The sequence below is a fragment of the Conger conger genome, chromosome 16 (assembly GCF_963514075.1).
Source record: "Conger conger chromosome 16, fConCon1.1, whole genome shotgun sequence".
Taxonomy (NCBI): domain Eukaryota; kingdom Metazoa; phylum Chordata; class Actinopteri; order Anguilliformes; family Congridae; genus Conger; species Conger conger.
Genome location: NC_083775.1, coordinates 13,149,034 through 13,176,369, shown reverse-complemented (window position 1 = coordinate 13,176,369; position 27,336 = coordinate 13,149,034). Strand labels below are relative to the sequence as shown.

At 44.3% G+C, this 27,336-nt stretch overlaps 1 protein-coding gene across 3 annotated transcripts; it reads left to right on the top strand.

Annotated features, from left to right (window-relative positions):
• Window positions 1-1,156: 1,156 nt before the first annotated feature.
• socs7 (suppressor of cytokine signaling 7) lies at window positions 1,157-26,991 on the top strand. 3 transcript variants are annotated; one of them, XM_061224389.1, is made up of 10 exons: window positions 1,157-3,060; window positions 7,416-7,480; window positions 11,992-12,096; window positions 17,072-17,194; window positions 20,492-20,637; window positions 21,032-21,200; window positions 23,014-23,142; window positions 24,341-24,476; window positions 24,749-24,892; window positions 25,757-26,991. In XM_061224389.1, exons 1-9 carry the CDS (start codon window positions 1,493-1,495, stop codon window positions 24,867-24,869), a joined length of 2,562 nt encoding a protein of 853 aa, XP_061080373.1. In that variant the 5' UTR covers window positions 1,157-1,492; the 3' UTR covers window positions 24,870-24,892; window positions 25,757-26,991. The 3 variants fall into 3 exon arrangements, with proteins under 3 accessions (XP_061080373.1, XP_061080374.1, XP_061080375.1); XM_061224390.1 differs by lacking the exon at window positions 17,072-17,194; XM_061224391.1 differs by lacking the exons at window positions 11,992-12,096; window positions 17,072-17,194.
• The last annotated feature ends 345 nt before the right edge of the window (window positions 26,992-27,336 follow it).

Below are 27,336 nucleotides of genomic sequence, written 5' to 3'. Positions count from 1 at the left end.
CAAAAACAGCTCAGAAGTCAACTTTCCAATTACTTTTGGTCCCCTAAAATTGCAATTACTACACAGATCTCCCAATATGGCTGTAAATACCATAAGGTGATTGTCTGACTGTCATTTCAAATTCAATGTGCTGGTGTACAGAGCCAAAAGCAGAGAGATTGTACCACTGTCAAAATACTAACAGCCAGCATAGTATACTGATTCCATTTATCTTTCTGAACTAATCATTCAGCTGTGTTCAAAGTTGTGTGGGGTAGCATCAAGCTCAGATGAACAAAGAACAGAAAAAGCAACACCCCCCCAAAAAAAGAACAAAACAAAACAAATAAACAAAAAAAACCCCCAAAATAAACTAAACTGTGGAGTGGAAAAGCTACCCATCAAATGTATGTAATTATTTATTTTCTTACCGATATATATATTATTCTCCACAAATTGTAAACTTGCCATTCCCACTTTATATTAACTGAAGATTGATTTCCATTTCAAAATCAGATGTGTGACAATATAACAATCAGCCTGAGCAAAACAATAATCGCAATATAAACAGTGATAGCTAATCTGCAAAAGACCATTTCACTGTATAGAGCACAAACAGTGTGTATGCCTGGCCCTGGGTGCAGCGTTACACTTAGAGCCAGCCGCCATAATTTCTGATTCTGATATTTCTAAAAACATTGTACAAAGAGCAATGATGCATTTTAGCATTACACCTCATATTTTATCGGTACAATTGTTTTAATGTATTTTGTTAAAACTGTGTGAACAAACCGAACCTTTAACATATGTCATGCAAGTTGCAGGATGGTTCAAAGCAAGACCACTTGAAAAAACAGAGAATTGCCACTGCAAGATGGAGATATTTATCTTTAACTCATCACTTGTGAGTGCTGACAAAACCGAACATTAATCAGAAATGTCAATTCAAAATCCAAGACAATCTGTGTGCGCGCGTGTGTGCGAGAGAGAGAGAGAGAGAGAGAGAGAGAGAGAGAGAGAGAGAGAGAGAGAGAGAGAGAGAGAGAGAGAGAGAGAGAGAGAGAGAGAGAATTGAATTCAAAAGCACTGACTTCGCGGAAGCGAGCGAGCGGGTGGGGCTTCTGAGGGAACCAGAAACGAGAAGGGAGTCTATTTTTTTTTTTTAGCAGGAAGCATTCAATGTGAAAGTCGACTACAAGGCCTACTTTATTATCCGAAGAAGCAAAATACTGATGTCGCTGCGCAGTCGCTCTACAAATCATCCGTCACATTCGGCTGCCAGGAGGATTTCGGTGACAGCGATGCTAAAGGAACGTTTTAAATAGTTTGTTTTTAACATGCATATTTTATTTCCCTGAGAGGAAATGGGACACCTGAAAGGGCTGATGTATGTTAATTGTGTGGAATTTAAACAGTTATTCGGCATGCTACTGTCTTTATTGTAATGACAGAGCATACAAGACGGAGCAGCAAAGATACACTGAACTAGTTCCTTTTCTCGAATCGAAGAATAATGAATAACGCGAAAGATATGTCTCCCGATTTTGTATTGATGCGCTTGGTTTCTGGAGCTGAAGATGACCGCTTGGACGAGGAGAATGGGAATTTGTCGTCGAGCGGTGGAGTGATGGCTGGTTTCGGGAAAGCGGTCCTGGGTCATCGAGGCAACAACATCAAGAATGGATTTGAATTGGATCTAAATAACACAACAGGCCCAGTGCGCCCGAGTCCCTCCTCGCTGTATAGTTCACAGCGAGACAGCGGAACCCTAGCACCTGACAGTGGCGTGATGGTGACTCGACCCCCGATGCCTGATCCTCCGCCTCCAGTGGCCCAAAGCTTCCAGCACAGAGCGGGTAGGGGCGCACGGCCGCAGCTGATGGTCTTTCGGAACCTTCTCGGCGATGGGGACGGGATTTTAGAATGTGGACCGGAGCAACCTGCGGTAGTACAGAGCAACGAAACCGACGGACAAGATTCTAGCCCTGCCTCGGTTACGACAAGCGGTATCAATAACAGCATAAATTGTGGTGTTGATGTGCAACAGCAGAACCATCTTTCGCAGCGGCCACCGTGGAATTTTCATCCTCGGGTGAAATCGGACGTAATAGCGGACGGCAGTGAAGTGGACGGCGGCGGAGATGGAGGACTCTGCCCCCGGCATCGCGTCACGGACCCCAACGACTGGCCCCCGTTACTGAGTTTCGGCATTCTAAACCCGCGGTGGGCCTGCACGGCGGGGGAGATAAATTCCCACATTGATGATCCCGTCTTTGACTTGGCGAGAAAATTCGGAGATCTTGGGGTTGACCAGGCCTCCAAAATACTGTTCAAGGACGGGGAGCTGCCGCAATGCCCGTGTCAGACAATACTGGCGTCGGCAGCGGCGGGGATAGCTCACGGAGACGACCCGGCCGAGACCAGCGACGCTTTACTCGTGTTGGAGGGACTGGGTACCGAGGAGGTAGACGGTCTGGGCATTAACAATTGCTCGGCAGAGGAACTTAATGACGCATCTTGTCCGGCTTTCGCGTTGAACGGAAAAGAGGACATGGTGCAGAAAATGACAGAAGCCTTCTCCAGCAGAACTCTCACGGGGCTGGTGAAACAGGCGCAGAGACTGGCCAGCGATGGCTGCTCGCCCGCATACCGTGACCCGCAGGTGTGTTGCTCACGCACTGAAATGCTCGGCCCGAGACCCCAACTCCAACCGGGAGCAAACCACACCGAACTGCTCTCCGGATTATCTACTCCGGTCGGCGCCTCCCCGTGCGGATCAGCCCAGGATCTCCAAACCACTGCCCAGAGTAGGACCGCGACCCCGAAGCTACTGGCGGACAGAGCGTCCATGAGTCTGTCCAGCCGTAGCATCCAAGAAGAGGGTGAGAAGGCCACAAGAGTATCCAGAAAGTCTCGGAAAGGCTCTTTTAAAATTCGCTTGGGTAAACTCTTCAGAACTAAAAACACCAGCGTCTCAATGAACGTTCTTGACAAGAGACCATCCCTGGCATCGTCCACGTCCTCCACAGGTAGTCTGATGGACGTGTGGAGTTCGACTGCCGGGGACCAGGATGCGGGCAGGTAAGTCTTTCCATTGTGGGTTATTATGTTCAAACATCGCTATAAATTTGGGATATTTTCCTGTTTGCACTCTGCTCAACTTGTCAAGACGACACTAACCAATGTAAATATAAATTGTACGTCCAGCTTCAACCTCAAGTGCTCACTTTGTTACGCTTAGTCGTGATAATTGTGCAGGCTAGTCACTACTTACTCTTCGTATATCTTAATTTTGTGGATAGTCGCTAACGTAGGCCTATTTATCGCCAGGAGGAACAACAACAATCTTGCCACCGTTTCCACTATATGTAGGCCTAGGTGGGAGTGAAGTGATTAGGCTACTTTATTTTCGTTAAAGTGGAACTGGGATACTTTTTATAGCATTACAATTGACCCTTCACCCTTTTATAGGTTATGTATACGTAGACGACTGTGGAGTGTTTAAGGATACCTGATGCCGACTAGAATATATGTGTGCTGTAGAAACCTAAATTGTGTAGGTACTAAATTATGACACGTGACTTTGTACAGGTTAGACTGGTGCTCTGTGCGTTTTGCTTACGGAAGCTGGGCCCCTCAGCTTACTTTGTGGATGTGGTACTGCATCAGCAATTTTAGTTTAATACTGCACCTGCTACCCTCTCCCACGTGACATTGCGGTGGAGCTTATATTTTAGAACACAATGGTGTAATTTACCAAGTTCTGTCAAGTGGGGTGGGCTGAAACCAATGATCCAGTATTTGGGCAGTTTCTGCTTTTTGATTTGACATAGCCATGGACTATATCCTCATTCTTGATTCCCTCACTTTGCCATATACTCTTATCATCCATTATTTTATTAAAGTTTGTGTGCATTCTTGTATGTTGTTATATTGCACTGAATATTTAATGCACATTATAAAGTTTGTTATTTTGGTGCAGAATGTATTGTTATATATGTATGTGTGTATATTTCTGAATTTTGGACATTATTACTATTTGTGCTTTTTTATATATATATATATGCATTTGTATATTATTTTTGTTATATATTGTTATTTTGTTTCTTATCTGTGTGCATTGTTACATGCAACAGCTTTTTATTCATGTTATACATCACTTCTGTGTAAAATGATGAATGATAAATGTTTGGCATCATATTGATTGAATGTTCTGTAAGTAACATAGTTCTCTGATTGAACTACAGTTCCCAACGTGCAATTGCACTGCTCAGAATCTGTTAATTCCGGCCATCTTATTTGTCTGAAAAATGAGAACCAAAGAGAAGAATTTAAATTATTATTGCAAACATTTGCAGTCAAATAATTCCAGCTTCCCACTCTCTTCGTGTTTGTTGGTCAGCAGAAGGTTGCCATCAAGATATTGCAATATGTAGAGTTGTTGTAATTAATGTACAATTAATGTGTAATTAGCAATATATTAACAAAGGTTTTGATACTATCTCGCATTGGGCACAGATCTTCATATTTTAACAGCATCATATTATATTGGACCAACCACTTCTGTTTTTAGCCTTCATCTTAGTCAGTTGTTTCTCTTTGAAGGGTGTGGACTAGAGTACTTCCTGCTCAGAATATATTTACTACAAATTTAATTTACAAATACAGTTCTGAAAGGGGCTGGAATATAATTGCCTAGAATCCTCTCTGCTTTCAACGCTAACCAAAGTAATTGTATTCAAACAATGAATGAATGGCTGTTTCAATGCTGATGATATCTATGAAAGGGTCTTGAGGTGCTGAAATGGATACATTGATCCAATAATAATTGTAATAACTTCACACAACACATATTAAATGAAAGTCAGAGTGACATGGCTGTGTTTGATGCCACAGTCTGCATGTGTGTTATTGTCAATGACATGGAAAATGTTGATATTATAGATCATGTAAACAAGACTGTAGATTTTAATGTAGATATTTATGCATCCCCAGAAGTTCCATTGTATTATTCTTGTTCAAAATAATCAGACAAGATTATATACACACACACACGACACATGATGATGCCTATATTAGCTTATTTGTTCTCAATTGAACAAGCACGGAATTGATTTAGCCTCTTTTGCACCCCTAGTGGCAAAACAAGCATACTGCTTTTTATGCCAGTGAGGCGAATAATCTGTTCCAAGATTTTTGCTTATAAGCATCAAGTATGTATCCATTAAAGTTATGGCTTACATAAGCTATATAACATTTGTGTGTTTATGGCTGTGCATACTTTTTCATTGTTAAACTGTTATTTATGCACATTATATAAGCCTGTTATATAGAAATTTGTGTGTATTGTTTGTAATATGGTGACAAATGCAGGCCGGTAAATATTTGTGTGTTTTTATTGTTGTATTATTATTTGCAGCACGGATTGTAATGTAGGTATTTGCGTGTACTGCTGTATATTGTTTTTCAGTGATGTTTCTAGGTGTGCATATTGTTTTATTGCTATATTTATTTTTGGCTGACGGATGTCACATTCCATGCTGGGTTTCTGACACTTGAATTTAATTTTTGTTCATCTACTGAATGGAAGATTCATGCCAGACAAAGGCTTCTGGGGGGAAAAAAAAGAAAAAGAAAAAAGAAAAAAGAAGTGACGCAGGAAATGCTGTTTTTTCTGCCTGCTCGTGGGCTTGCGTTCAGAGGATATGCGGGGCAGATACTCTCATCTTTATGTCACCTGGATCTGAAAGCCAGATGACATCCTCTGGATTGAAAGGCGTCACTGTCACATTTATGTGGAAGGACAAAGCCTTGGGTTCTCGTGAAGGCATTTGTGACTGTCCTTGCTGCTCAGGGGGGGATATGTACCCTTAGGGGGAGTGCCAGGGTTTTATTTTATTTGTTTTTTTCTTTTTGGAGTCCCTAATAGCTGTTGCACATGCTACAGCTGCTCTTCCTGGTTGCTACACACACAACCTTCCACAGGACAGTAATGGACCTCAAAACACAAGGACAAAGCTACATTAGATGAGTAGGGGGATTTAATAGGTTGTGTACAGCAGACCTGGGTCAGATATGTACTTATTTGTATTGCATAATCAAATAGTTTTCCTGTGCTCGATTGATCATTCCTGGTGCAATTGAGCCAACCGAGAGGACCAGAAGGAGGGGTTTGTGCGCTTTCAGAGCATTTCATAGGTTCCAATACACCAGACAAGCTCAGTAGAGCGCAGAAAAGTATTTGAATCCCAAAGTATTTGACCCGGGTCTGCTACCAACTCATGCTATGCCTGGTGTACCGACAAGGCACGCATTCATCCAAGATTGCTCCCCAGAAGATCATTTGGAAATGTCTTGCTGATGTGAAGGTCTGCCACCGCCAGAATGTCTTTTAACAACTGACCCTGTTTACGCATCTGTTCCAGTTGGCATCTGTATGTCCAATGTACAACATGGTATTTTGTGACTCCTGCATGCTTATTATGGGATGTTTTTTTGTCAGTAGAATGTTTCTTTCCCTTTCTGTCTCCCAGAGTGTCTTTCTCAATGGACCTCCCCTGGTTAAATACAGGATTCATTGAAATAAACACGCACAGATTTGTCAGAAATAGGATGTAAGCAAGTGTGAGCGACTGTAAAAGAGACTGAAAAAGAGCAGACTTTTTAAATGTCTCCCCCAGGTGGCCTTCATAGTACTGGAGACCTCTGCTCATTGGGGTGCAGTAAAAGCGCACATTTGGGCTCCTGGAAGAGTCATCGTCTTAACGCACTGTTTTAGTGGGCAACTGGGCCCTGCCATCTCCGATGCCGATGGTTGGCATTGTGTGCCAGTGCAGGACTTGTGCTCATCTGCACTCTCGTGCATGGGTTGCGGTGAAGAGTGCTGATTACACATATAAAGTTGGATATTGAAAATGAGTAGGGCGGAGGGGGGGATTTAAAAACAGAAGTGAGTGGTTCATGATGAAACCAAAATCGAAACGTAATTAGGCAATATATAGATCCTCAAGAATGATGCTACTCCATAGAGCGGAACCCAAAGCCTCCTGTTTTGTTGCATTGACTATTTTAAAGGGAAAAAAGTATAATCTCTTAAAGGGGAGAAGGTGTAACCTCTTAAAGGAGAAAAGGTCTAACATCTTAAAGGGGAGAAGGTGTAACCTCATTCAGGGAAGAAAGTGTAACCTCTTAAGGGGGAGAAAGTGAAATCTCGCAGCACTGAATTGGTCGGATCCTCTTCCCTGTGGAAGGGAATCGTGTAACAAAAGCAGGGTGTCATTTTTCATGGGCAATATTCCGGGGGTCAGTTGAGCAGTTTAGTCAGCGATTTTGTGCTTGTGGGAAATATGGAATGTAGGAAATGGGAGCGTGATGCGATTGTGGTGATGTAATTATGTGGTGATTTATGTGGATGTGATTGGCTCTTGTCTCTGCAGCTCTTCCCAGCCCAGCAGGACCCACAGTGCCTTCTCCCCCGGCCCGTTCAGCCCCGTCTTCACTGGTAAGGAGCGCGCACGCAGGAGTGTGTGTGTGTGCATGTGTGAGTGTGTGTGTGTGTGTGTGTGTGTGGAGCACAGTGCCTTCTCCCTGGGTCTGTTCAGCCCCGTCTTCACCGGTAAGGAACGCGCACACAGGACTGTGTGTGAGTGTGTGTGCTGAGTGTGTGTGTCTGTGCATGTGTGCTCTTCCTGCAAGTTTGTGCATGCATGCATGTTCCTCTTAGTGTGTATTTGTTTGCGGATGTGTATGTTTGTGAATTTGTGTGTTGTGTGTTCATGCAGGTGTGTGTGTGTGTGTGTGTGTTTCCCTGGAGAGCAGGAGCAGAGCTAAGGGGCAATTACAGGGAAAAGTTTAGTGGTCCAGGTGGCCCTGAGAAGCGAGAGAGAGAGAGAGAGTGTGTGTGTGTGTGTGTGTGTATGCATCCTTTTTGATGTTATTCCTCCCTGCACAAATAATCTCTAGATCCTTCCCTGATGGAGAGCGTCAGTATCGATCGTACTGTGTCTGACATCATGTGAGCTTCTGTGTGTCCTCCAGTGTCACCCCACTGTGCGATGATACGGTGACTTTAAGAGCCTTTCCATGTACCCCGCATGTGAAATGAGTTGTGCAAAGTTTGGGTTCACATTAGCTCAGTGCAACCCAAGAGATATGCTACATGGTTTCTGTGTTGAACCACAATTCCCCATCAACAAATAAAGTGCTGGGAAATGCACGCTGTAAGTCCAGCTAGAGCTTGGCTCGCAGAACGCATAGAGAACATTCTTTTGCCAGGCCAGATTCCTGCTTTGTGCACGCGCTAATCCATGCGTCTGGGACAAAGCCATGCGTCATGCTCGCTGCTCAACAGTGTGCAGTTGTACAAATGTCTGGCTGCCCTTGTTTATTCATTTTTTGAATAAATGGACAATGTAATGAACAACATTGGACCGAAAGATGTTCATTTCTTTCATGTTCAAACCGATTTCTGACCAATGCATATGTGCTAGTTTGAACGGACGCGCGTAGGAATCGGGGAACAGCCGAAAGCGAAAGCGTATGACTATGAGGACGGTCTTCAGTGAGAACTGTGGACTAACATTGCTTGCCATCCGCAAATGCTGCAGAATTTGTTTGTAAATACAGCTGCGGTAGAGGGCTGGAACTTGAATGGCTGTAATTTGCTCTGATTTCACTGAGCAGGGGAAGTGCTTCGTCTTCATCGTTGAGTGTGTGGGCTTGAGTACTGCTGTCTTATGAAAGTGGTCTGTGAGCGTGTGTTCACATTCTGCGCTTGCATTCCGGATTGTTCTGTGATCGTGTGTGTGTCGTAATTCTGCGGGGAAGTGTGAAAGTGTTGTGAACTGTTGTTTCTGTGAGCGTGTGTTTTGGTACTATGTTGGTATTTGTAACAGAGTGACGAATTGTTCTTCTGCTTGTATGTGATGGATTTCGACAAGTAATTGTGAAAGCCTCCTACGTTTTTTTTTTTTTCTTGCATGTGTGTCTTGTAATTCTGTTGGTGCATGTCAACGCATTCTAGATTATTCCGTGATGGTAGATGTGAAAGCACTATGAATTGTTGATGTGTGTGTGTGTGTGTGTGTGTGTGTGTGTGTGTGTGTGTGTGTGTGTGTTTGAGTTCACGTTTTGTTGGTATATGTGAAGGCGTTCTCATTAATTAGGCGTGTGTGTATGTGTATTTAAATTCTTAAAGAAGGATCCATACCAAGATTACTAAACTAAAAATGAGAGCTCAAATTTCGTCAGCGTCTAAGACCTCTTCTTCACAGTCTCCAGAAAAGCAAGATGTTGAAACTTCAGTCAGCAAGCTTTATTAAAGCTGTTACATTCCAGGCTTCGACTCTCCTTATTTCTGGAATGTCACTGTAAAGAAATCCGGGTAAGGATCCTTCTTCCTGCATCTTGGCTGAAGGGCACCTATTGTCCTCTTTTATTTGCTGGGCTGGAGTGTGTGTTTTTTATTTATTTATTTATTTTTTATTCAAATTTTATTGGTATATGTGGGTTCTGCTTTCTGCTGTGCATTCTGAAATGTCCAGTGCGGACATGCCTTTGAAGACTGTGGATGTAGGTTATGTGAAACCACTTTACATTGTTTAGTGTGAATGTGTGCCTGTATGCTCTGTACTCCACACATTAGATTTGAAATGAAACCATGAATATGAGGTTAAAGTGCAGACTGAAATTTAATTTGAGGGTATTTAGAGCCATATTGGGTGATCCGCGTAGGAATTGCATCTCTTTTTATACATAGTCCCTCCATTTTATAGGACCAAAAGTAATTGGGCAGTTGGCTTCTCCGCACTTTCTGATTAGTCCGGTGTATTCAATCGCTTCCATAGTGCAGGTATAAGACATTTCAGTGTCTAGTCTTGATTCCAAGCTTCCGTCTCTTATTGTCAGAGGGCCAGAGTTGTGTCAATGACGGTCAAGGAAGTCATTGTGAGGCTGAGAAATAAGAAAAAAAGGTTGTGTCAAACGGTATGCTCACCAAAATAACTGTGTCGGTGATACTGTCCGCAGAAGACCTCTCAAGCAGAACTACAGAGGCTACACTGCAAGGTGCAAACCAATAGTTAGCCACAAAACGGCCCAGTTACAGCCCACTCAGAAGTACCTAGAAAAGCCTCTTGTGGTCAGAGGAGACCAAGATTGAGCATCAAGTTCCCCTCAAGTGTGAAACATGGGGTCTGGGGTGTTATAGTTTGGGTATGTATGGCTTCTGCAGGTGCTGGCTCACTTGCCTTCATTGATAACGTAACTGCAGAATTAATTCTGAAGTCTCCATAAGCATCTTATCAGCTCAAGTGCAATCAAATGCCTCCAAACTCTTTGGAAGGTGCTTCATCCCTTAGCAAGGCAATGATCCCAAACATACATCAGTGCTCTCTTTTTTTCTTAATGATGTTCTAAACAGTTTGTTTCGGTAGGCCTGCCTCATAATGGCTTCCTTGACTTTCATTTGCACAACCCTGGCCCTCATATCGACAAATGCCAATAACAGACTCCAAAGGCAATCAAAAGCCCAGAATCAAGACTATATACTGAAAACTTTCTTATACCTGCACTTAGGGAGTCATTGAATACATTTGACTCATCAGACATGGGGGGACTGTGTGTAAAAAAGGATGTAATTCCTACACTGATCATCCGATATGGATGTAAATACCCTGAAATTGAAGGTGTGCACGTTGACCTCGTATTCATCGTTTAATTTTAAATCCCATGTGTTGGAATACAGAGCCATGAGAACAGAATTTCTACCACTGTCCAAATACCGACTGCACTGTGTGTGAACGGGCTGTGGTATGTGAACAGGCTCTGGGTATATGTGAACAGGCTGTGGGTGTATGTGAACGGGCAGTGGGTATGTGTGAACAGGCTGTGGGTGTATGTGAACAGGCTGTGGGTATGTGTGAACGGGCTCTGGGTATATGTGAACGGGCTGTGGGTGTATGTGAACGGGCTGTGGGTATATGCGAACAGGCTGTGGGTATATGTGAACAGGCTGTGGGTATATGTGAACAGGCTGTGGGTATATGTGAACAGGCTGTGGGTATATGTGAACGGGCTCTGGGTATATGTGAACAGGCTCTGGGTATATGTGAACGGGCTGTGGTATGTGAACAGGCTGTGGTATGTGAACAGGCTGTGGTATGTGAACGGGCTGTGGGTATATGTGAACGGGCTGTGGAGTGTGAACGGGCTGTGGAGTGTGAACGGGCTGTGGAGTGTGAACGGGCTGTGGTGTGTGAACGGGCTGTGGGTGTGTGTGTTCAGTGTGTGAACATACTGTACGAACACGTGTTCAGTGTGTGAACATGCTGTACGGACACGTGTTCAGTGTGTGAACATGCTGTACGGACACGTGTTCAGTGTGTGAACATGCTGTACGGACACGTGTTCAGTGTGTGAACATGCTGTACGGACACGTGTTCAGTGTGTGAACATGCTGTACGGACACGTGTTCAGTGTGTGAACATACTGTACGGACACGTGTTCAGTGTGTGAACATACTGTACGGACACGTTCAATGTGTGAACAGGCCCTGCGGACACGTGTTCAGTGTGTGAACATGCTGTACGGACATGTGTTCAGTGTGTGAACATACTGTACGGACACGTGTTCAGTGTGTGAACATACTGTACGGACACGTGTTCAGTGTGTGAACAGGCCCTGCGAACACGTGTTAAATCCTGGCTGTAGCTCGGCTGTTAAAAGACAGCAATACGTTGTTAAAATAATTTCAGCAAAAATGATACAGCTGGACCTTCACAATGGGAAGAAAAATATAATTGGGCTTCATAATGAATGTGTAAGTGGGATTTACAGATTTGCCACAGCGGGCCCTTGATGACGATGGCCCATTTAACAGGACGGGGCCAGAGGCCAGTGGTGTGGTTGACACACACTCAGACACTGAGAGCGGTCTCTCTCTCTCTTCTCCTTTCCCTCTGTTTTTACTCTTTCCCCCTCTCTCTCTCTCTCCTGCTGCGTCTCTTCCTCCAGGTGAGACTGTGTCCCTGGTGGACGTGGACATTTCTCGCAGAGGGGTGAACTCTCCGCACCCCCCCACGCCTCCACCCCCTCCCCGACGGAGCCTCAGCCTGCTAGGTACTTCTTCTTCTCTTCCTCTTCCTCTTCCTCTTTCTCTATCCCTCTCTTTTTCCGTCCGCAGCAAGGTATGCAGAACCTGCCTTCTTACCTATACCTTTGGGGTAACGTTAGTCACATCTGCATCTGATTGGATTAATCACGATTTGAATCCGCGAAGGCTGATTGGATAATATAGGGTTTTTTTTTCCTCCAGTACTCTGTGTACTCAGTGCGGTCTCCATCTGCTGGGTGTAACAAATTAGCCTCTCTGCACATTTTGCTTGCCTGCTTATTGTAGGATCGTCCCAGATTTTTCTGTCCCGATCTTGGCTCGGAGTTTGCGAGGGAAGATGGCATTCCCGTTTGCTCGCACGCAAGCTCTGTCCTCAGCTGTCCTGTTCCACTTTTCCCTGTGTGGAGGCATTAGCATTCCAGTGTGGCGGTTTTCACGGCGCTGGACACTGTCTGCGAGCCCCTGGATGCTTCAGAACACGCAAATATCGCGAAGAGCCATCTCGTTTGCATAAACGGCAACTTGGAATTCATTGATATTTTCAGTTCTGCCCACTTGAGAATGGATATTGTTGATGAGCTGCCCTAGAGCATTGCTAGATGTGCTCTTCATATCTGTGTGTGTGTGTGTGTGTGTGTGTGAGCTGGCAATAGTGTTTCATGAGCATAGTTATGATGGTTGTTTTAAAAGGGTTTGAAATGGCCGGTCTGAAAGGCACCCGATTGTCCAGAATTCCAAGATACAAATGGTGAAAAGGTGAAATCCACCGTCCATATGCTGAAAATGGGTCCCCACCACACCTTCACAGTGGGTCTGGATGATTATATACTGTTTTATAACCAAATGGTGAACTCAACCGCTGGCCTCGCCTATTTTAAAATGTTATGGAAAGACCTAACCCTAAGTGTAACCCTAAGGCCGCACGTGATAATCACTACATTACCCATCATTCTTTCCGTAAGCAACAAGGAGCTGTGCTCACTGTGTGGGCATACATTTCATGCTGACTTGCTTGTTTTGATTATGGTGATTGTGATAATAATGATGATGATGATGATGATACCAGTGGCAGGAATTGGTCAAATAAAAACCCTTTTTCTTTTTGGGTGAAAGATTTTTAATGGCTCATTATGTGATGGTAAAAAAAATCACATATTTCTGCAAATGCATTTTTGCATCTGACTCGAGGTTGGTACCAAAAACTGGCTCTTGGTGAAGTGTGGGTGTTCATGTGAACTGGAGGTCTCCAGAGCTGGCTCAACGCATTGTTCAGGCTTTGGTACAGCCAAGCACTCTGAAAAGAAGGCTTGTATCGCCTAACAAGCACAATGGAAATTGTTTCTTTTCACCTGAAAAGGTTGCATGAAAAGGTTGCATGAAAACATACACTTCTAGTTTGAAACTTGACTTTTTATGGCAACGGGTATGCTATTTTTTGAGGACAGTAAGATCTGAAAGCATCTCAAACAAAAGTCATTTGATGTGACATTGTGGTGCTGGGTCCACACTCACCTTGTACCACTGACTGGTTGTTAAGCCGACTAAAGCCTCACAATACTATTCACTCTATGTTACATTTCTGTTCATAATTATCACCTGAATCTTGAAAACAAGTTTTCAAAGGCGCTTTCGTTTACTGGATGCTTCATTCATGCTATTTTTAAAAATTCCATTGCAAACTATGCTGTGGTATGAAACGAGATCGATGCACTTTTTAGTTTGAAGACGATGACATTGGGAGACCTTGGTTGCATGCGCGGCTTCGAGCCTGCCCTGTTTACCTTCTTATCTCGTATGCCGTAAAGTAGCGTGGGCGAGTCATGACATCACCCGTGCGTCATGGCAACAAATATCCCACCACTGACACCGATGCTGCGGGTTTTCTTCTTCTTTTTTTTCCCTTCTGTAAGTGGTGGTGGGTTTGGGCAAAGCTGCTGATATTCTCTTCACTGAATGAGCTCTGGAAACCCGTCGACAAAATGGCAAAAGCCGGTGTGCAGTCTGCATTACATAACTGCTTCCTCGCTGACAGTGCCTGGCACACAAGTCTCTGCCTATGGCTCGATACGGGGCTTGTGTATCCCAGCCCCGTTCCCTCTGAGTCGGGCAGGCAGGAGGACCTCCACAGTGTGTGTAACCAGGCACCAGACCAGGCCGGTAGATGTGTCTTTTTATCGGACAACACATCTCTTTACATAAAATCACCGTTCTTTTAAAATCCAAACCACACACAGAAAGTGTCTTGATCACATCAGCTACACCGAGAAAGAACAAGATAGTGTGAAAATTAACATACGTTCCGTACCGTCAAAAAAAAAAAACTCCTATATTGTGAATTTACACAAAAAAACTAAACTGAAGCAAATCACAGCTTCCTAAATTCACATTAACCTACAGCTTCACATGAATGTGAAGAAAATATAAACAAATGAATGAGCCGAAGCAACACCAATGTCAGTATCAAGCCAGTAGATGTGATAAGAAGCACCCTAACATTTATTTTCCAAATCCATTTACTGTTCCCTCTGTGCTTTGTTGAAAACACCTGCACTGTTGGGGTGAGAATTACCTGCTTAATGCCGCAAACCTATTACCGCAGCGAAATGAACCCAAACATTATGGCTGGCTGCTAATTATGGGTTGAGTTTGCCATTGTAATTTTTAGCAGGCGAGCCTATAATCAGATCCCCAACAGCAGTATCAGCTCGTTTGCAGAAACATGCTTCTCACCTCTCTCTCCGGGCCCAGATCTGGTGCCTGTGTGTGCGCGTGCGAGTGTGTGTGTGTTCGAGTGTGTGTTCTGCACCTGGTGCTGCTATATTTGGTGTGGTTTGATTCCAAGATTACAGCTGTCTGCCTACACAGCAACACAGCCTCCTGACGGGCTGAGTGCGATTGCGAATGCTGCTCTGACCTAGAAAGGCTCTCCTCTCTGCTCTCAGCAGGAAGAGAAGCATCCCTGTTCCCCCGCTTAACTGTGCCCCCCTGTTTGGCTACGCAAATCTATATGCACATTACTAATTATAGTGTATACAAGTATTTCTGTTAAAATAATGGAATATATTACAAACCACAATGCTGACATTTCAACATCGTCCTGCATGTTGCCGATACGCTAATTACTTTTGCATGTATCAGAACAACATTTATGAATTTGCTGTCAGTCATTTTCATATTTTAAACATGCCGAATAAAACGTACTGGGCCAGAATAATATTGTCATTGTCCGTATGAAAGTCATCACCAGTTGATCTCCCTCTCTTTTCATTTTGGCGCAAGTTTGCAGAAATGTTTTGCATGTTAGAAACTGTAGAAATATCTATCTGATGCTATTAGTGTATGTGTGCTGGCCACAAGTTTCCTTGATCTTATCACAATTACGACACATTTGGTACACATTGATTAATGGCAGAATAGCGGCCGGGAGTGAGGGATGAGGAAATACTCAAAGGGGAGGAACACATTCAGGTTCTGGCTCTCCATAGCTGACTGCTTTAGGGGAGCAGATTGTAAAGTGCAAATCTGCAAATTTCAGCTGATACAAAAAGAGAAAAAAAGAGTGAAAATGAGAACATTCCTCTTTCCTTTTTGGCCCCGTGTTGCTCACATGATGAGTTTTCATCAGTATTTCCCACGTCTGAGTGAAATCCTGTAACAGCCGTTGTTAGAAGTGCCACCTGAGATTGTACTGCTCTGTGTCCATTTGCTGCATTTTCTTGTCATTTCACCTGGAAGGGCCCTGTGAAATCTGTTATTCTTTAATATTTCTGTGTGTTTTTGATTTAACATTTTTAAAATTTGTATTAAGTTAATAGAAAATGTGACCTTGTTCACAATTGGTGCACGTTACATGCGATGCTAATCTACGAGACTCATGTGGGACACATCGTGTGCCATGCTAACCTATGGGACACATTGTGTGCTATGCTAACCCATGGGACACATTGTGTGCTATGCTAACCTATGGGACACATTGTGTGCTATGCTAACCTATGGGACACATTGTGTGCTATGCTAACTTATGGGACACATTGTGTGCTATGCTAACCTATGGGACACGTTGTGTGCTATCCTAACCTACGGGACACATTGTGTGCCATTCTAACCTTGATTAGCATATACAGACATTTAATAGATAACTGCGAGCAGTTATTGTTCCAAACGTTATTGTCATTACTATTGTTGTTATTGTTTTTTCACTGTAGAGACACTTCCTTACTTCCGTACCGTGGCGGGCAATATTCATGCACACAGGGGGGTGTGTTGGTAGAGTTGTTGCTTGAAGGTATGCTTCCACCAAAGAAGTAGTCTGTCAACTGGAACACCAAATGCCTGGTAATGGACTGATGAAAGATTACGTAAATGAAAGTCTCCTTCAGGCCATGCAGTTATTATTTTGAGGGAGGTTATTTTATGGGTATTTCAAGGCTCGTTTGCGTGGCTCCATTAGACTGCATTGAAAAGCGGACTGGGGCGGTTCTTCAACTCTTCAAAATGTGACAAAATTATTATTACTGATCCGCATGGTGGAAATAGTTTGGATAAATGGGTACAGGGAAAAAAAGAAAAAGTTATCCTTCAAACTACAACAGTTTGAACAATTGCATGTAGAAATGTAATCGCCTAAACATCTTTTCGAATATTGTATAGATTTCTAAAAAACTATGGGTTCAGTGAAGTTAATTTATATTAAACATGAAATTATGATTAAGCGTTGGAAGAATTTGATCATTTTGGGCTTTTTCCCACAAGTACGGGATGCCTCACTCTTGCAGTTTTGACGGTTGACGTGGTAATGGTTGAAGTGGTGATGGTAGACATAGTGACAGTTGACGTGGTGACGGTTGACGTGGTGACCGTTGGAAGTGGTGATGGTAGACATAGTGACTGTTGACGTGGTGACAGTTACCGTGGTGATGGTTGTGGGTTGTAGCCCTCGAGAGGCGGCGCTTCAACCTCTTCCCCTCTGTTCTGTTCCAGATGACATTGGGGGGCCGCAGCCGGGGTCTTTCCTAGTGCGGGTGGTGGGGGCTTCACTGCAGTCTCTGCCCCTGCCCTCCCTCCCCTCCCATTCCACCATCCAGCACAGCCTCAGCCTCAATGGTAAGAACACTGTGGGGTGGAGACGGTCAAACGGAGGTAGGGGGCAGTTATGGAGGGCAGTAGATGGGCAGTTGGGGGCAGTTATGGAGGGCAGAAGGGCAGTGGGGGGGCAATTATGGGAGGGCAGGAGAGGGGCAGTAGGGAGCAACAGATTAGGTTTGTAGTAATGGGGCACTGGGAGGGACAGACAGGGTGCAGTATTGGGGGCATTGAGGGGCAATAGAATGGTACAGTAAGGGGCAGTACAGCGAGATGCAGTGGGAGGGGTATAGTAAAAGGGGCAGTCCAAAGTGGATTGGACAGTAGGAGGCAATGTCAAAGCCAGGACTACAGGCACTGGAAAAGTCAGAAGAATTATTAAATTTATTCATTTATTTCATAACAGAGGGCATGTAAAGGACACAGTCACCTATACCTGTCTATGTTGGGGCATGATGTCCGTAATTCTTTCATTTGATTTGTCTTCTGAGTGACGGCAGTCATCGCAGTTTTTACCATTGTCTTCATCATCGTCAAGCCTGATCGCCATGATCACTGTTGCCATGATCCTCGTCATGATCATTACACAGGGCGGAATCACGTGTGTAAATCTCGTCTCTGGAGCGCTGATAGCAATACGGGTATGAACACGGATAAGTGGGATCAGTTTGTTCTGAATAATAGTGTAGGCGTATTGAACCTGGGCTTTTATTGAATTAATTTGGGTTATGAATGTAGGTATTCTGAAGTACAACAGGGAATACATCGACTGCCCTTTTCAGGGGGAGAGAGTAATGCGTCTGCTCCGCTTTGCTCAGAGTCACAGGCTGAATCAAAACAAAGAGGAAGTGGGGGGGTTGTGGGTTGCCTCTCAGGGACTGCTGTTAGTCCTGGGGGGGGGCACAAAACTTGGGGGGGGGGGGGGGGGGGGGGCGCGATTTCACTGTCATTGTCAATTGTCATTGTGCAATGGTAACGATTCTGGTGCATCGTAGGACCTGCAGGTCTGTTTATTTATTTTTTATTCTTATTTTCTAATCTTCCTGGAAAATGGCCACTGTACTGGGGGGCGGGTTGTGTGACAACCTGATTGTAAAACCTGTTATACTTTTTACATTTAAATTTAAACGATCGACTTAACTGAGCTTACACCTCCACTGCAGTGTTGTTTGCATCTGGTTATCCGCTAAAGGCTTGTGGTAAACCAGTGTCTATGACAGTTAGTGACTACATAAACTAGGGCAGCATTTGCATTCAATGACATGCCCTTTTGTTCTTAGACTGGTTTGTTTGTGTGGATGGAAATGAATTTGCATTGTTCAATTGCTGCTATCCCGTGGTAACCACAATGGAGATCATGAAACCTAGAATGGACCTGACCTGGGTCAAATACGTAATCGTTTTGGATTTAAATACTTTTCTGTGCTTTACTGAGCTTGCCTATTGGAACCTAAGAAATATTCACAAAAAGTGCAAACCCCACCTTCTAGTCCTCTTGGTTGGCTAAATTGCACCAGGCAAGATTAAGCGAGCACAGAAATGTATTTGAATTCAAAACAATTATTTGACCCAGGTCTGGACTGGCATTAGCTGTGATCCTTTCATTGTGATAATTATGGAACTGCGCTGGCACTAGTTAGCTCGATTACGCATTAGTGATGACTATTGAGTGCTTGGCTAATGCTAAAAAATGAATGCATAATCACAAACGCTACTAAAAAGACTAACATTTTTGATTCCAAAGTACAGTACAGATTCCTAAATCAACTCTAGACCCTTTGCTAGCTCTCTTATGCATGAACTACAGATGAAACATGGCCAAGAAACATTTGAGCGGCCAACTGTCCAATTACTTTTGGTCGCCCTAAAATTGGGGACACTATGTACAACAATAGCTACGATTCCTACACTGTTCACCCAATTTGGATGTAAAAACCCTCAAAAGCTAAAAGTCTGTACTTTAACCACATCATGATTGTTTTATTTCTATAACTGTCTGTTTGCTGGAGTACAAAATTTGTCACTGCACTGCATATAGAGTATGTCTGTAGATTTATGTTTTGTATATTTGTATTTGCGTGTGTGTGTGTGTATGTACATTTGATTGCACCAAATGGCCAATTAACATGGATAAGGATAGTGGGTTTCAATCAGTTCCACAGTATCCAGATTTAAAAAAAAAAGTTTTAATAATGAATATTTTATTTGTTCCATTTCATGTTTATTCGGCCTTATCCAAATATTTAACACACTATATTGGCTGATTGTCCTAATATATAGACTTTTTCGTCAATTGATCATAATACATACTGTTGGTGTTAAGTCAAATATTCTTTCTCGGGCAGGACGTTGTTAATGCTAATGGAATAAATTGTTGTGATGCACAAATGCTTACAGGTTATTGGGCTCTTGCTGCCTTGGCATTTGACTTCATGTCACTGTACCTTCACGCACAGGGGAGAAACCGAATATCTCTGGTATGAAATGTGAAATGTGTCTCCTGTTACTGGTCATGAATGTTCACAAAAATTTGTCATTAGATTCATGACCGTAACTGCAAATGATCGCGAATCAGTTTCAATTAGTCTTGCGTGGGGCCTGTGTTCCACTTTCAGCAAGTGAGTAGGCTCTGCGACACATTTTAACGAATCAAAGACCGATCTGGTAATTCTATTTGCTCTGAATGGACAGTAAATTTAAAGAATGCTAATGTTGCTCTAACTGAACTACCTGCTAGATGAAAGCAAGTAAAGTCTTCCGTTTTGACCACCGTGCCAGAAGGCTTCCTGTCTACTGTAGAAAACTGAACATCCAGAAATTTTACAGGTAGTTTGCTACAAACATAGGCCCAACTGCCATCTTCTCGAAGGTACTGTTATCTGTGCTTTGTGGACGTTCACTCATTTAATGTTTAACTGTGGCATTTGCATATCATACTCGGTGTCATCTTTTTTGATGTAGCATGTGTGTGTGAATTGTCAGGATGAGCCTCCTGTTTGCAAGAAAAGCAAGGGCATATTATTAGTATGATTACTTTTGTTATGTTCAAACCTTTTTTTTGTTAAGGACTGCTTTAACTACAGTATTATAATATCTTCAAGTCCAGATTTTCAGTCCGTTGTAAAGCCTTGTTCATATTATTGAGCGTAGCTGTAATACTTTTCAGTGAGTAAAAATGGAATAATACTTTGCAGACCTAATGTAACCGATGCTAAGATGTGGGGGTAGTTATTTTTGAGGAAGGATGGCTTGCTAGGCGTCGTAACCATGGTAAATGCATGTGGTGCCATACGAGTGAGCTTTGTGTTTGTGTTCCAGATACCTTCCTCCGGGCCCTCCCCCGCCCCAATCCGTCACAGGCGGATGCTCCGCCCCCCTCCCAGTCAGGCCCGCCCCCTCTCCTCTGTCCTCTCACCTGCCCCGATGCCAGCAGCTTTGCCACCAGCCTGAGAGAGCTGGAGAAGGTACACACACGTACTTGCATACACACACACACACACACACACATGCGTGCCTGACAGTCATCTGTACTAAGTGTGTATGCGTGCCTGACAGTGATCTGTACTAAGGGTGCATGTGTGTCTGGCAGTGATCTGTACTAATTGTGTATGTGTGTCTGGCAGTGATCTGTACGAAGTGTGTATGTGTGTCTGGCAGTGATCTGTACTAAGTGTGTATGTGTGTCGGGCAGTGATCTATACTAAGTGTGCATGTGTGTCGGGCAGTGATTTGTACTAAGTGTGCATGTGTGTCTGGCAGTGATCTGTACTAAGTGTGCAGGTGTGTCTGGCAGTGATAAGTACTAAGTGTGTATGTGTGTCTGGCAGTGATCTGTACTAAGTGTGTATGTGTGTACAGTGCGGCTGGTACTGGGGTCCTATGAACTGGGAGGATGCTGAGATGAAGCTGAAGGGGAAGCCAGACGGGTCCTTCCTGGTGCGGGACAGCTCCGACCCGCGGTACATCCTGAGCCTCAGCTTCAGATCCCAAAACATCACGCACCACACCCGCATGGAGCACTACCGAGGTGAGGGCCGAGGGCGGGCGCGTGGGACGGTCTAAAATTTACATTCCGCCTTTCTGAAGCCAGAGCCACAAGTGGCAAAAATATCAAAGTGTAACTGCCAGCTCAGCCTCTGCAGTCCACGAAGCGCTCTGAAACTCCCACCATGATCCTCAAAGTCTTCATCTCCAGTTCTGGCTGCTTTTTCGTATGAATGCAGGGGGTTTCAAAAAGTCATTTCAATTTCAAAGTGAATTGGCTGAATCTGAGAGGTTTTTTGGGCCAGCTTTTACTGAGGATTTCGAGTGCAGCCATAGCTCAGGGCTAAGCCAACGCAATCGCAACTGTTCTTTCACCCACCGTGTCTGGACGCATGTAACTGCTTACAGTGTATAAGTATAGTATGTATCATACATGAAAGTATAAAAACTTGCTTGGGTTCTCGTGTTACTGCCGGGGCGCAAGTCATGGCTGTGATTAGCCTACGCCCCAATGACACGGAAAGGTGCCTGCAGGTTAACGGATGTTTTTTATTTTGTATTTTCCCCACCTTTCTCCCGATTATATCAGCACCAATCACATATCAGCACTGAGAAATCAGCACCAATCACATGTTCAGCACTGATTCATCAGCACCAATCCCAAATCAGCACTGATATATCTGCACCAATCCCAAATCAGCACTGATATATCTCCACCAATCATATATCAGCGCTGACATCAGCACCAGCTATGTCGAGCGGGAGAAAGTGCGAATGAGGATGGTGTGAAGACAGTCTGGCGAGTGCAGAGTGAGGCGGATGAGGACACTCCATGTGTGGCTTAGCAGGCAGCCTGGCTAACTCCGATCAACCAGCGGCGGTCCTGGAGAACGATCGCCATCAATTACGTGTCACCCTGCCGGGGCTCCCGGCCGCACACAACGCTGATGCCCAGGGTTCGGGCCTGTGCTCACCCATGCGCTCATCCGTCCACTGGAACGAGAACATTGCCTTAGCTGGACAGACCACCGAGCACCCACGTTGATTTAAGGAGGGGTACGTCCCTCTGTTCTCTGGCCTGCTGTAGCCCTCCTTCAGTAGGGTGTGAAAGCGCCACTGACTCAGAGGCAGGAGACTCAGCGCACGCCTGCTGTAGCCGCAGCGATAACCGGCCTAGCGTGGGCGGAACAGCATAACCCACGCGAGACGCGGTTGCCGATCCGAAAAAGTGGGGGAGAGAGTTTTTTTTTTTTTTTCTTTCTTTCAACAGTTGAAAGCATAATTCAAAAACACGTAGAGGCAAATATTGAGTCCCCCCCCCCCCCCCCCCCCCCTCCCCCCTACCCTGAACGGAAGAGGAGGCAGCACAGACTTTGCCCTGGGCCAACGCTTTGAAGTTACGCGGGCTGTCGGCCAATCAGAAGACCCCGAAGCGAGTGCTGCTTGGCCTTGGCTGGGGTGGTGGTGGGGAATATCTGAGCGATAGGCACTGCAGATACCAGCTCTCGCCCCACTGCCAGCCACTCTCATCTCTCAGGACAACCGGCTGCTGCTCTCAGGGCTTGGATTTGGAGCTTTTCCGTGGTCGCGGCGACGCAAATGCATGTTTCCCCATCCCTGATGTGGGCTGCTTGAGGCTTTTTCACACCTACTCCAGTGTAGGAAATGAGCTGGCTTAAAAGCAAGGCTTACTGTTGCACGTAGACTGTTAGACTTCATGTGCAATAACAATTTCAATGTCATTTTTCATCATGCGCTTTATGCGTGTGAAAGTTGTGCATGTTGCATGTTTCTCCGTCTCTGATGCGTGTTACCAGCGTTACTAACGTGTTCGCGGTCTCTGGTTCTGTCCGTAGGTACCTTCAGCCTATGGTGTCACCCGCGCTTTGAAGACCGCTGCCACTCGGTGGTGGAGTTTATAGAGCGTGCCATCATGCACTCCAAGAACGGCAAATTCCTCTATTTCCTGCGTTCCCGTGTGCCCGGTGAGTGAGCCAATCACAGCGCACTGACCACAAGAAAAGGATGCGAAGGCCAAGTAGATTTCACGCACACACAAATATGATCGGAGATTAATTTACAAAAAGCAGCTGCATGTAATTCGATTTCAATTTGCTACCCTGTTTCAGTCTGTATGAGTGCACGTGATTTCTCTGTGCCGACTAATGTGGAGTTGCATTTCCCGTGGCTGTTAGAACTATTTCCTTACGACCGCTCACTGAAGCCCAGTGCAGTAGTTTGACTGAATCTGCAATCGTGGGACCCAAGTCATAACATTTTAATTGTGAGCCTGCGGAATCATATTGTTATCATACCGATTGGATTGTGGTATTGTTCCTGGTGAATCCAGCATAAGTGTATCTGTGCTGTGTTCAGTGTAATATTGTGTATGTCCTGTGTTCAATATAACATTATCTATGCTGTGTCCAATGTAATACTGTATCTGTGCTGTGTTCAGTCTAATATCGTGTATTTGCTGTGTTCCGGACCGTGTTCAGTCTAATATTGTGTATTGGGAGTGTTCAGGGCTGTGTTCAGTCTTTTACTTTGTCCTTTCTGTAATCAGGGTTGTGTTCATTGTAACATTGCATATTTGCTGTATTCAGGTTTGTGTTCAGTGTGACATTGTGCATTTGCTATGTTTAGGGCTGTGTTCAGTATATTATTTTGTCTCTCTCCTGTGTTCAGGGTAATATTGTCCTTCTCCTGTGTTAAGGGCTGTGTTCAGTGTAATATATTGTCCTTGCTGTGGTCAGTGTAATATTCTGCATGTGCCGTGTTGAGGGCTGCGTTCAGCGTAATGCCATGTATGTCAGGACCGCGTTCAGTGTGTTGTTTTGTCCTCCCCGTGTTCAGGGTAATATTGTCCTTCTCCTGTGTTAAGGGCTGTGTTCAGTGTAATATATTGTCCTTGCTGTGGTCAGTGTAATATTCTGCATGTGCCGTGTTGAGGGCTGCGTTCAGCGTAATGCTGTGCATATCAGGACCGCGTTCAGTGTGTTGTTTTGTCCTCCCCGTGTTCAGGGTAATATTGTCCTTCTCCTGTGTTAAGGGCTGTGTTCAGTGTAATATATTGTCGTTCTCCTGTGGTCAGCGTAATATTCTGCACGTGCCGTGTTGAGGGCTGCGTTCAGCATGTCAGGACCGCGTTCAGTGTGTTGTTTTGTCCTCCCCCACATTCAGGCCTGCCTCCCACGCCGGTGCAGCTCCTGTATCCCGTGTCCCGCTTCAGCAACATCAAATCCCTGCAGCACCTGTGCCGCTTCCGCATCCGGCAGCTGGTCCGGATCGACCACATCCAGGAGCTCCCCCTGCCCAAGTACGCCCCCGATAACCCTTTATTCCTCTTCGTGTCAGGCAATCAAACTCAACCAATCAAATACTATTTATATAGCACAGTTCATACAGGAAGCAAATGCATTTCTTTTCTTTTTTTTTTTTTAATGAAAAAACAGCTGCGTTTCTTCCTTTCTTTAAATAATGTCAGTATCAAACAGAAGCCTTGTTTCCCCCCCCCCCACAGAAGTGTTGGTAGTTTTGTTCCGTTTTTTGTTTACATGTGCACGTGATCATTATCATCCTCTCCCTCAGATCTCTGATCGACTACCTAAGGAAATTCTACTACTATGACCCTGAGGAGGAGATGTACCTGTCAATCAAGGAGGCCCGCAGAGGCATGGGGGTGGAGCCAGTGGTGGAGTCTCAAACGTAGCTGTTGGAATTCTGCTGGCTCAAGTGAGTGTGTGTTGGTGGATTGTTTGTTGGTTCAGTCCGCACCATAGCATAGGAATGGCATGGTCACATGCACTGTAGGCAGTTGAGTAGTTTTGACTGTGTTTGGAGCATTGTAGTCAGTGTAGTTTAGTGTGCTTAGTCTAGGCTAGTGTTTAGAGAGACAGGTAGAGGGATAGATAAATACTTTATTGATCCCCAGGGGGATATTGGGTTGCCTAGATTAGTATGTGGTTTTGGATGGTGTTTAGTGTATAATTTTATGTTTTGGATGGTGTTTAGTGTATAGTTTAGTATGTTTTGACTGGTGTTTAATGTATAATTTTGCATGTTTTGAATGGTGTTTTGTGTATAGTCTTGTGTTTGGGGTGATGTTTAGTTTCGTATGTTTTTGATGGTGTTTAGTGTATACTTCTTTGTGTTTTGAATGGTGTTTAGTGTTTAGTTTTGTGTGTTTTGGATGGTGTTTCGCGTATAGTTTTTGGCGGTGTTTAGTGTTTAGTTATGTATGTTTTGGATGGTGTTTAGTGTGTAGTTGTGTTTTAACTGGTGGGTAGTGTTTAGTTTTGTGTGTTTTGTATGATGTTTAGTGTATAATTTAGTGTATTTTATATGATGTTTAGTTAATAGTTTTGTGTGTTTTGGCTGGTGTATACCATTTTGTTTTGTGTGCTTTGCTGGTTTTAAGGTGTACTGTGTACAGCTTGTGTGTACTGTTTATTTTTTGTGTGTTTTGGCTTGTGTATACTGTTTAATTGTGCGTGATTTGGCTGGTTTTTAGGTATACTGTGTACTGCAGGTGTGTACGGTTTAGTTTTGTGTGTTTTGGCTGGAGTATAACTTAATCTCTGCTTTCCCTTTTGACAGGGTTTCTCTCAGCAGCCTTGGACACTGATGGTGGGCAGTCTCACTCCACATGTGGGCTTGTCACCCACAGCAGCCAATCAACAATCACGGCTGACTCTATCAAAATTGTGTTGGTAACAGGGACCGTGATGGTCCACCATCCTCCCTTTTGGACCAATGGGGAAGGGAAGGGGGTGGAGTTTGGCATGTTGCTAGAACAGAAATCAGAAAAAAAAAAAAACTGTGAGCGCGATCCGACCTTGCGCTGGGGGCTACAAAACATTTGATGGCTAGGACCCTGTTCTCACAACGTTGCTGAAACCCCCCCCGCAGAACTTCTGAACATCGCAGCAGCTTTTTGGAAAGCTGCGCGTTAACGAAAACTTGAAACTGAAGCCGCTCCACAGCCGGAGACCAGGCGGACATGTGACACGCTGGAGGCCGACGTCGTGACCAACCGGAAAAACGCAAATGTGAATAGCTGGAGAATAGCTCTCTCCCAGCACCTGCTGAAATGGGCGTCCTCTTCGGATTGACTGCTTCCTGGAGCAGAGTCCGATTCTGGACCAGAGGCTTTATTTATTTGTCTGTTTAGTTTGATAGAATGTAAGTCCCTCTTCCTCTCTCCTCTCCCAATAAACCTGGCCACATCTGGTTCATTTTGAAGGGCCGAGAAAAAAAAAAGAAAAAAAAACAAACAAAAAAAAAAACTAGGTGTTTTTGTGTTTCTTCTCCGCCGGTCGGCACCTGATGGATCGTTACCCCCTGAAACTTTCGTAAAAGACTGGATGGCCAAAATGACAAAGAGAAGTGTGTATGTGTGTATAGGTATGTGTGCGTATTGGGGAGAAGATGGCTAAAGGCTGCCATGAGACGCCAAGATGGCTGCTGCTTCAGACCTGAAAGTGCGATTCCTTGTGAAAACTCCGTTGTTCGTTGAGGAGGAATGCGTAAAAGGATGGTCTCGTGCCGAAAAAGGAAAATAGTGCTACTTCTACTGGAATATTTACAAATGTTATTGTTTTACCCATAACTGTAATGGCCCGTCCCACCCCCACCCCATGCAAGATCCATGTCTGCATTAAATACTGTCAATCAGATAACAACAAGGGTTTTTTTTTTTGGTTTGTTTGGTTTTTTTACAACAAAAAAAATAAGTGAAGGCATGTACGATTTTGTGGAATTGCTTTTAAGAGTCAACGGTTCCTTTCAGGTCATGGTGCATCATATCTCATAATAAACCTTAAACAAAAATACACGTACGTCTCTGACCTGGACTTAGAGGGATCCATTCACTGTTGCCCAACTTTTTTTTTTAGATTGTCACAGTGGTGTTGTGTTGTTGAGTTCTGACATACTTTTGAAAAGGAATTTGAAATGCTGCATTTGGTTTGGATTTTAGTTTATGGTAGTCATTCTCACCCTGTCAGTCCAACTCAAGGTTGTGCGTTTTTGCCCCAAACTAACACCTGTCCAGCATGTCATTCACTTCGTGGTACACTCTTACAGATTTGCAGCCAAAGCAAGACCATTTATGAACAGTTATATACTCCATTTGCTGGTTTTTCGCACCAAAAATACACGCCATAATTTTTGAAGCA